At 45.7% G+C, this 10,434-nt stretch overlaps 1 protein-coding gene across 1 annotated transcript; it reads left to right on the plus strand.

The window, feature by feature from the left end:
- Window positions 1–5,473: 5,473 nt before the first annotated feature.
- On the plus strand, window positions 5,474–7,981 carry VTN00DRAFT_4949 (uncharacterized protein; the record flags this gene model as incomplete). The annotated part of the gene is made up of 1 exon (XM_069431427.1): window positions 5,474–7,981. The coding sequence occupies one exon, from the start codon at window positions 5,474–5,476 to the stop codon at window positions 7,979–7,981; it is 2,508 nt and encodes an 835-aa protein (XP_069290464.1).
- Between the last annotated feature and the right edge of the window lie 2,453 nt (window positions 7,982–10,434).

Here is a 10,434-nt window from a genome sequence, read left to right on the forward strand (position 1 = left end):
GCGCGTCTGAGTTGCGAGACACTGTAAGGGAGACTCGTTGGCTTAAGGAAAGGACCGGTGGTGTTGTAGTTTCAGGGTAATCGGGGGCACCTATTGTCGGGCTGCCATAAGAGCTGAAAAGGCAGAAACGAGGGCCTGCTTGCCGCTGGCTCTGAAACTTGATCACACTATACCATAGATGGGGATTGACATAGGTCTGCTGCGCTTCGTCTATAATGAAGACTAAGTTACTTGCTAGAATATCAGATGCCTGCATTCCGATATAGCCACGGTCACGACACTCCTTCGCGAGGTAGTCTGTCGCAGACATCTTATTATCCCATGCATCCATGAATATAACATCTTGCTTCTCAGCAAGAAACCGGTATAAAAGTCTCGCAAGAGTGGACTTCCCTGATGCAGGCGTACCTCGCACATGCATCACCATGTTCTCATCAAGGTGACGGGCAAGTGTCTGGACGGTTTGATGCTGTCGGACTGCGCGAACCTCGTATTCCGAAGGTATGATGATGAAAGCTCTGATTATTCCAATCTACCTAACTATCTGACCACTATTTATGGACTTAGGGGTTAAGACCTTTCTGAATACTTCTTTGTTTAATGATCCCGAGACATTTTCGTGAACTAACAAAGGAAAATAGGTGGCTTCAGGTATAGACAGTATGATCCCTTTATTGCAGGGATTATAACCTTCGAGATGCCTGGATCGGCGTGTGCTGAATAGGCTGATAGGTCTCTTGGTATACCACTAGGGTATAGTGGTAATATTCGGCTGACAGATGCCTTGGGCACAAGTCAGGATGCCCTGTGAAATACAACGACTGAGAAGCAGATTGTTTTTCGCAAGGAGATGACGTCGCTGCTGTAAGGCCATGGCCAAATGCAGTTGAACGATGAGGTCGTGCTATAAACAAGCGTCAGAATTCTGACTAGCCATGAGTCGAGGGAATGATAGTGTTACCGTAGTCTGCATGCACAGACAAAGAATGTTGACAGTCTATGCATAATGCGTTCATGTCGATCGCTCCAGTGGTCGAAATATAGGACGCAGCTTCACATTGACACTTATATCTTCCATTTGCACTTGTAAACGTACACCCTCCTAGTGTCATAAGGACTGTCTTCTTTTCTTGGTTATTGTCCTTCCGAGTCGACGGCTGAGGTGAACTTGATTGCGGTAGGAAATTGACGACCTTCCCAAGCCAAGTAGACATGATAGGTAATTGGAACTTGTGCAAAAGATCTAGAATCACAGGAATGGAGATAGCAATAAAGATTAAGGCCTTTCACGTTAAATGGGTAGGTGCGAATAGTGTGGGTTGGACGCGGAGGATATGAACATAACTGATACACCAAATCAGATTAGTTTATGTTGCCGAATCTAGAGAAGCTTTCCCTGTAAAATTCGCCTATGCTGGTAATCGCTGGTGAGTTGAGTCAAACAAGGAAATTACGTAGTCGATTTTGGATCCCAATCTGGGAGCCTTGGGGATAGCCTAGTCAACGAAAGGATGTCGCGAATGACGAATGGATCAGCTGCTAACGTAATCAACCCCCGAGCTGGCCACCCCACCACCACGACGCGACATGCTTGATAGCTCTAAAGAAGGTAGAATCCTTCTAGTCATTAGAACCTATCAATGATCAATTGACTAGTGTCAGAGCTGCTGCGCGTGCATATGATATACCTAGATCTACTTTGACTACACGTCTTCATGGTCGCGTTGCACGCGCAGATACAACACCAAATTGCCAAAAGTTTACTACAACTGAAGAATCTACTCTTGTCCAATGGATATTATCAATGGATCAACGTAGCATGCCACCCCGGGCTGCTACCGTGCAGCAAATAGCCAATCTATTGCTATCTGAATGGCCATCATCTTCTGTTGGCAAGAATTGGATATATAAGTTCATCAATCGCCATAAAGATATAACTGTAAATATGATTATCAACAGGCTCAATGTGAAGTTCCAAAGATCATCTGCAAATGGTTTCAATGTGTGCAAGATGTTATCCAACAATATGCCGTGGTTGATCAAGATATCTACAACTTTGATAAGACTGGGTTCTATATGGATGTGATATTAACTGCCAAAGTCATTACTGGATCAGAGATTAGTCACGCTAGATCCATACAGCCCGAGAATTGCAAATGGGTGACTGTCATTGAATCAATCAATTCATCTGGATGGGCATTACCACCACTGATCATCTTTGCGGGAAAAAAAAATCATCAATCTATTTGGTATACTATACCAGACTTACCAAGCAACTGGGTGATTGCTACTAGTGAGAATGGCTAGACCAATGATCAGATTGGCTTATCCTGGGTAAAGGATGTCTTTGATAAGCATACCAAGGCCCGTACCGTGGGCAAATACCGGCTCCTAATCCTGGATGGTCACCGTAGTCATATATCACCTGCATTTGATCATTTTTGCACACAAAATATGATCATACCACTGTGCATGCCAGCTCATTCATCACATCTATTACAACCACTTGACGTTGCCTGCTTTGCACCTTTAAAGAAGGCATATGGGCAGAGGGTTGAGAAAAAGCATGCATCTTGGCATCAATCATATTGATAAGCCTGAGTTCTTAACTGCATATTGTGACGGCGTGACAAGAAGCTATATAAGCGAGAGCAGTACGAAGTCGTTGGCTTCGTATCCTAGTCTTTTGCCGGTAGCGCAGTGGTTTGGCTCCTAGAATGCTCCCTAGGAGCCACTCCGTGACACATATCAATCTGCAAGAATGGAAGCTTTCTCTCAATCTAATATCTGCAGTGGATTTGCGGCTACTGGCTTAGTCCCTTATAAGCCAGAGCAGGTGCTTGACCAGCTTCATATCTAGATGAAGACCCCTACACCACCCACCACTTCCCATAGCAATTGGAGCAATCAATCAGGGGCCTGGCCATCTGAAACACCTCATAATATCAAGGAATTAGGGCGTCAGTCTAGGGTGATTCAGCACTTATTAAAGGATCGTGCAAGTGGTCCATCTAGTCCTGTTAATCAGGCTCTGAATCAATTGGTCAAGGGCTGCGAAATCACAATGCAAAATGCAGCCATTCTAGCAAAGGAAGTTGATGATCTACGCACTGCAAATGAACGCCAAAAGAGAAAGCGAAATCAGCCTAGATCCTATATAGCTAGTGGAGGTATCTTTACTCTTGCAGAGGGTCAGCAACGTGCTCAGGAAGCTGATCAAGCTGGTCAGCAGATGGTTGACCAGATAGATCTGCAGCCACTAAAGCGGGCACCGCCAACATGCAGCACATGTAATATAGTAGGTCATACTGGAGTGCAGTGTTCTAGGGGCTAAGTAATTGATATTTAGTGTATATAGGTTCAATTTTTGTTGTGTTGGTAGTCTAATTGATTTTTAATATTTTTGGTGGGTAGGTGATCCGCTCGGTGGTAGATTACGTTACCTACATAGTGATTAACTAGATAGATAGATAGTAATCCTCAATAATTTGGGGAAAAAAATTGATAATAATTTACTTATCTATTTACACCCCCTTCTTGATTTTGATTTGGTAATTGGTACACAATACATGCGATGATGCAATGGGATGGTACATTCCGAGGTCGCGTCGCGCGACATAGGGAGTCAGTCAGGAACAGGTGAAAAGAGAGAGAGAGCTGTGCATACAGATCAAATCAAACTTGCGGCAAATCCGAACAAAGGCTTGGTTTGGTTGGTAAAAAATGGCAAGCAAGAGAGCTGACCTGAGAAGAGAACTGACATGGCATGTTGTGTCCTCTTAAGTTCCTGCCATGATATTTTAGCAGTTTGTACAGTAAATACAAAAAGGAAGAGGGAAGACTAGCAGTGTTTTTTTTTCCTCTCTTTTCATATCAAGAGGCTCTTCATCTTCATGCTGCTCAATGGCGGATCGGGCTTGCAGCTTGCAGCTAACACTGAGGGTTGCTTGGACGTTGGACGTCTATGGTGCAGTGGCAGGCATCAGTGGCGTGACATAGATATCTGATAAGACTGGAAGTATGGTAATTGGGGTTAAGGACGCACTCCAGAGCAGGATGAGAGAATGTGAGATACTAACGAGAAATGTTCTGTCTTTTGGTATGTACATACATGGGATAAAAGATCCATGAGATTAGCAGTTGTTTGCATCTGCAGTGAAGTACTCTCCTGAGGAGAAAGCCAGGAGCATTTTATTTGAGGTTGAAGTCCAGCCTCATACAAGCGCAGTCGATTTCCATGCCTAAGAGGAAGGAGGATAATGGAAACATGCCTGCAGACTTCATCTCGTATTGCATGCATGGGGGATTGGTTGGATCCTTTTCTACTCCGTAGCATGCGGCTGCTAGATGGTTCAAAAAAAAAATAAAAAAATAACAGCTCGAACGCTCCGATGGAGCTGTTTGAACCTTGGCCAGGATGCATCATTCGACTCTTTAGAGCGGATGAACGCCTTCCACTCTCCATGCGGCTGCTTCCAACTGACAGGCCTGTGCGACATGCAGTGAACTTCATGTCGTTGATGTCTTTGCACACTTAACAGTGTTAGATAATCATTGGCTTAGCCTCGTTGTCAAGGAGGGTAGCTAACAGAGTTAGGCCACCCACCACTGCAACCTTGCCGTGTGACTATCACATTGACAATATTGCACGGCACTCTAAGATGTTGAGGGCTTTGCCTAACCAACCACTAGCTTCGGAGTAGTTTTATTTCTAGACGAACAGACCTCTTTGTGGGGGCTCTGTGCGGAGTACGGAGGCGTTATGAGCTGACGACACCAAGAACCGGTGTAGATATCGACTATAGAAGTTAACCATTGCGAAAAAGTGTCTTCCAAGTTTACTTGCGGTGCATACCGTCGATACATTTTTATACCTCACTCCATGTTTCCAAATATCCCTCTAGAGATATCCTCTGAAGAACCCTGCCCGTAAAGTACATGCCCACACCGTATTTAAAGCCTTGAAGCAGCCATAATCATTACGAACCAGCAAGGCTACAAATCACCTAGATCCACAATTTATCTTGCTTTTGTCTGAAGACAGCCTGATGACTATTAATTAGCCACCGGCGCGCCCAAGTTGAGTCTGAAATGCATGCTAAAAGTTCGGCTGGATGTCTGTGCCTCGCTTCCGGTTGGCGATCATTGGATGTTAAGCATCCCTGCTGTCTTTTGAGCCGCTTTCCTCGTGAAGATAGGCATGTGTGTTGCTTTAAAGTCATGCCGTTCTGCTTGAAATTCCCATTCCAGCAGGTAGTAAAATCAGGGTTGGGCATGAAATGCGGTGGTGTTGGGAGGCGAAATCAGTGTCCGGAATTACAGGGGCCACTGTGATAGCAAGTGCTGTACAGAGCGTCCAGGCAGTAGAAATGAGCTTGTTGACTTTATAAACAAGTCTTCTTCTCCATGAAAGCAATCCGGTAACTGTTTCTAATTCCTCTGGACTAACAGCCTGCGGCCAGAGATAGTCATCATGGGTTCACATTTCCATCCCTCTGGGAACTCTGTGCCCACAGACCCTCATAAGCACCTGAGAGACCATCTCCAACACATGTATAATGGGAGGAAGGGGTTCAATGGTTACTCATTCCGCAGACCGAAAGCGACGGCGGATGAGATCAACACTCGAATCGACGAATTGGGCGCGGTTGAGGAGGGAAAATATCGGACTCCGTGGGGGAAAGTTGTCACCAAGAAACTAGATCTCGATACCTACTTCAGTACAACCCGGAAGGTCCCTCGTCGTCTTATCGTTCAAGCTACAGATCGCGCTTTGGGGCAGTATCCGCTTCGTCACTGGCAACACCGGAGGATCGAGGGCGATGTTCCCCTTGTCATAAAACTATCCGAATTCTGCCTAAATCCTCTGAAGGTCGATGATCCAAAAGCAAAAAGACCAGTCCAGCGAAGAATCATTGAGTGGTTTCTATCCATATTGCTTGTGATGTTGCTTGGGTGGATTATCCAGGTCCTTTTACTGTACGATGTTGTGACCGCTCCATGGACAGATGACGAGAACCCAGAACAGTACGATGCGTATCTGAACAAGGATTGGGAATGGCCCAAACATGCAATCAATTTTCTGGATCAGCGACCGAGCAACCATATCCGTCGATCTGTCGTCGCCCATCTGAACACTGCGCGCCGGTTGGTAGTGAAAGACAAGAACGGCGGCCAATGGATCTCGAGACCAACCGAAGAAATTCGACATCCATTGACCGGCGTCCTCCCACGATACATCTTTCTGAGCTTTTCGCGACGGTCATTCCCACCACAATTTCCCATGAAAGAGTTCCTGCATCGGGCAGCCGAGGCCATGGTAAATCATGAAAACGCGGAATTGAAAGAAGACGAAACCCCCGTGACCGCATTCTGGCTCGACCTGGATTGCGTCTCACACGACAACGAGGAGGAAACCACCAAAGACACCAACAGTATCTGTGATGCCGTCCGCGGAGCAGCTCGTGTTTATGTCGTCCTTCCGCACAATACAAAGGAAGAAAAACTCCACTGGGGAAGACGAGTCTGGACGCTACCTGAGGCGCTCCTTGCCGCAAACAAGATCCGGTCTTGTGTCCCGAAACCGAGCGACCTATCTGGAAACCAGGGTTTTGAATGTCACCGCCTTACCCTGACAGAGATGTATGACACATTTTGGAAAGTGGAAGAGAGAGATTACCAGCAGACCAGAGGGAGATGGGGAGGGATCTTTCACAATGCTGAAATCAGCCATCTTATCAAACACTTCTCCAACACGCTACAACTGAGTGAATTGCAGCTGTTCTCCGTCGCTGTACAAGCACTGGTGCGAAGAGGGACATCCTCAAAAGACGGACAGCCCGTCGAGGGCTACACGCAGACTGCCCTTGCGTACGCGGCCATGGGTCTCCTTGCATATCGAATCACGCCAGATGAGTCGGACAACAACTTCCAAGCGATCGCACGTCTCTCGCTGGTCAACGACAGCAACCAATTGCTGGAACGTCTGGCCTGTCTGTCACCTAGGTATATGCCCGACAGAGATGAACCGAATAATACCGCCGCAGGAAGCGAGAGCATCCTAATGAATATGGCGGACAGCGACCAGTTTGACACTCATCTTTGGGACATTAAGCCAATGTGTCACATTGTCGGTATTGGGGACGAAGAAGACACGCCGACCATCATCTTGGGCCAATGTCGTGCGATTCCCATCCGATGGAAAAGTTTTCCGCGATTGAAGTACGTTTGCAATCTGACCGGGTTCCGTGCCAGACTGTCGCGAAAAGTCGTCCGCTACGGCGGCTCGTTGTATGGCATCGGGATGTCCTTTCTCTGGAACTTGCTTCCTTTGACGCTTGCCGTCTATAACAGTTCCGATCAAACTTTAGAAGCCTTCCTGAACTTTTACTTTGTCGGCATGGCTGCTGCCTTTGCTATCGGATGGATTATCTCCCTCTTCGCCCCTCTGGCGGTTCGACAGCTGTGTGAAGCCAACAGACTGGGAAACTCATGTTATCTGATCGGATTCGAAGGTACAATGCCGATCTGGAAGATTGAACATGTGGTCTTTGGCAATGTCCGTGGTCGCCTCAGGTACGCGCCATCGTCGACGCCTTTCGCGAAGGGCTTCCGAAAGGAGAAAATCCGTGAGGTCGAAGAGCACTTTGACACAGACATGAACGTGTTGGAAAATCAGCTTGCGCCCGGACAGCGCTTCTTCACGATTGTTGATACCGGCGACTACACCGTGTCACTGATTGCCGCCGGAAGACCGCCCACCGTAGCGCTGCTCTGCGGCCGGGAAGGTGGTATGCTCCGCGCAATATTGTGTAGCTGGCGCTTTGAGAATAATTGCCTGTATAAAGAAACTGTGATGCGGATGCGCAGCTCACTGTACGACGCAGCTTTCACCATGGATTGGCTGACGATCAGTCTGGCTAGCCAGGGTGCAGTAGGTCGTGCTCGGGCTCGGGCCGCTCGCCACGAGGCGCGCAATTGACTGACTAGTAGTACATAATCAGTGGGCTAATTGACAAAAGAAGCTTCATTATCCAGAGACCCAAGCTGCACTCCTGGAGGTTTGTCCTGCTGGAAGGATTTGTCGTGCCGTTCAGGCAACTGTGAGTGGACGGAGATCTTTTCCTTTTCGTAAATGTGCATTATGGACCGTACTTATTATAGCGAATGGGCTATGAAATGGAAGGGCCGGGAGCCGGCAGGACCTGTTGTAGCACATGGAGAGAGGATTATATAGCACAGCAGTCGATGAGATCCCATTATCAAAATCATATTTTAAAGAGATTTACCATAATGTCCTGTATACATAATTGGTACATACATGAACCATTGGAGCATGGAAATTGAAACCAGGAACACTTTGTCTAATAGATAGCGGAAGTTTATATTTGAGACTGGCTCTGCCTAGCTGAGTCTGAAGCCATTGAGATTTCTGAACTGTCAACAAATGATGCTATATATGTTGACAATCCTCGGCACCAGTCAATCTGTGTATGGGGCAGAGATACATCTGTGATATTGCCTGACTTCATTCAAAAGCTCTGTCAGGCGTATAAAAATAACTACAGCATTAGAAATGTGCTCCACCTGCAGTTTTCTGCTGTATATGCATTTCAAGCAGTGTGATTTAATAATGGGTAAGTGTTTAGCATCTTTTCTTGCAGATAATCTAACAGGTTTATACCTCAGAGATTCGTATATTGCTTATTATATAATAGTACTGCTGTAGAAATTCAACAGTGCATCACACACCAGTTCTATAATTAATAATATTTTGTCTTTCTTATTATTACTTTCCTCCAACAAATAACTAAAGACAATGGCACACCTAGACATAATTATATTCTTGGCTTGCTACTCTATAAGCATACTTGCAGTTGAAGAGTTATTAGGCTCTACAGATTCCTCTTACAGCCTCTATTCCTGATGAAAATGCTTCATTGCTCAAGTACCACCTATAATAGCATTCTATGTGATGGCGTGGCAAGAAGCTATATAAGCGAGAGCAATACGAAGCCGTTGAGGGAGACGACGGGCTCCGGGATGAGTTTCTACAATGACTGGCAGCAACTGCAATGTCACACTGTTGGTGATAACAGGAAGTGGTAGCCAGAGACATACAGTCCTTATAAAGGATGGCGTCTGCTGGCTATAATAAGAATACTGAAGTTTAGTAAAGAGATATTTCAGTATAAACAGCTAAAAGCCTTCATATATTATATAATAGTTTTAATCTTTCTTAAAACAGATTGTGTTTAGTTCTCTAAGAGTTCAAAACTTCAAATCTATTTACTACAGGCCAAAGAGAGTTTCATAACCAAGACAGTTGTGTGACCTTGGGAGTTGTCAGTAATAATTCCAATCTTACAATTAATGATATGCTACTCTAGTTTGTAACAGGTGTGACTTGTTATATAGTTAGAGTTGATGCTAGTTTAAAACTAGTAATAACGTAATCCGCCACCGAGCCGTGTTCCCCACCGAGCCGTGCGCCCAACGCGACCGCGTCAAGATTCATCATTTGATGCCATTCAAACCGCCACCATGCCACCAGAACGGCATAAAAAGTCAAAGGATTTGATTGAACAAGAAGGGAGGATCTTATTGGCTATATCAGCCATTCAAAAGGATCAAGTCAGTGGTCCTGCTGAAGCAGCACACATTTTCAATGTTCCACAGTCAACACTACGCGACAGAATCAACGGCAGCAAGAATTGACATAAAAGTCATGCCAATGGGCATAAGCTTTCAATTACTGAGGAGGATTCAATTGTACAATGGATATTATCTATGGACAAGTGTGGAGCACCTCCCCGGCCAGCAGCTGTACAAGATATGGCCAATATTCTCATCACTCAACATGATCCAAAGGCACCTCCGCAGCAGATCGGAAAGAATTGGGTTTACAAGTTTATTAAGCGCCAGGATGAGCTTAAAACCCAATTTGCACAAAGATACAACTATCAGCGAGCTAAATGTGAGGATCCAAAGATTATTCAGGAATGGTTTGATCTTGTACAGCATACCTGTGACGGCGCGGCGCACCTAGGCGGTAGGGTAGGCGGTGTTGAGCATCCCTTCATCTCTGGGATACTGCCGGTCCTACTTGCCTATGTATATCGCGCTACACAAAGCCCTGCAGATTCTTTCCTTTCCCCTCATGCTTTTGATTCTGTATGACAAACTACCATAGTTTTAGCTAATAATACTATGACTGAGCGCCGTCACAATACCATTATGGAGAAGGGCATCCTGCAGGAAGATATCTACAACTTTGATGAGACTGGCTTTGCAATGGGCCTGATAGCTACTACTAAGGTAGTAACTAGGGCTGAGATATATAGTTGTCCATCTCTTTTGCAGCCTGGAAATTGTGAATGGGTGACTGCAATTGAAACTATTAATGCTACAGGATGGGCTTTACCATCTTGTATC

This window comes from Thermoascus crustaceus, assembly GCF_041956765.1.
Source record: "Thermoascus crustaceus strain CBS 181.67 unplaced genomic scaffold VTN00scaffold_2, whole genome shotgun sequence".
Classification (NCBI taxonomy): Eukaryota; Fungi; Ascomycota; class Eurotiomycetes; order Eurotiales; family Thermoascaceae; genus Thermoascus; species Thermoascus crustaceus.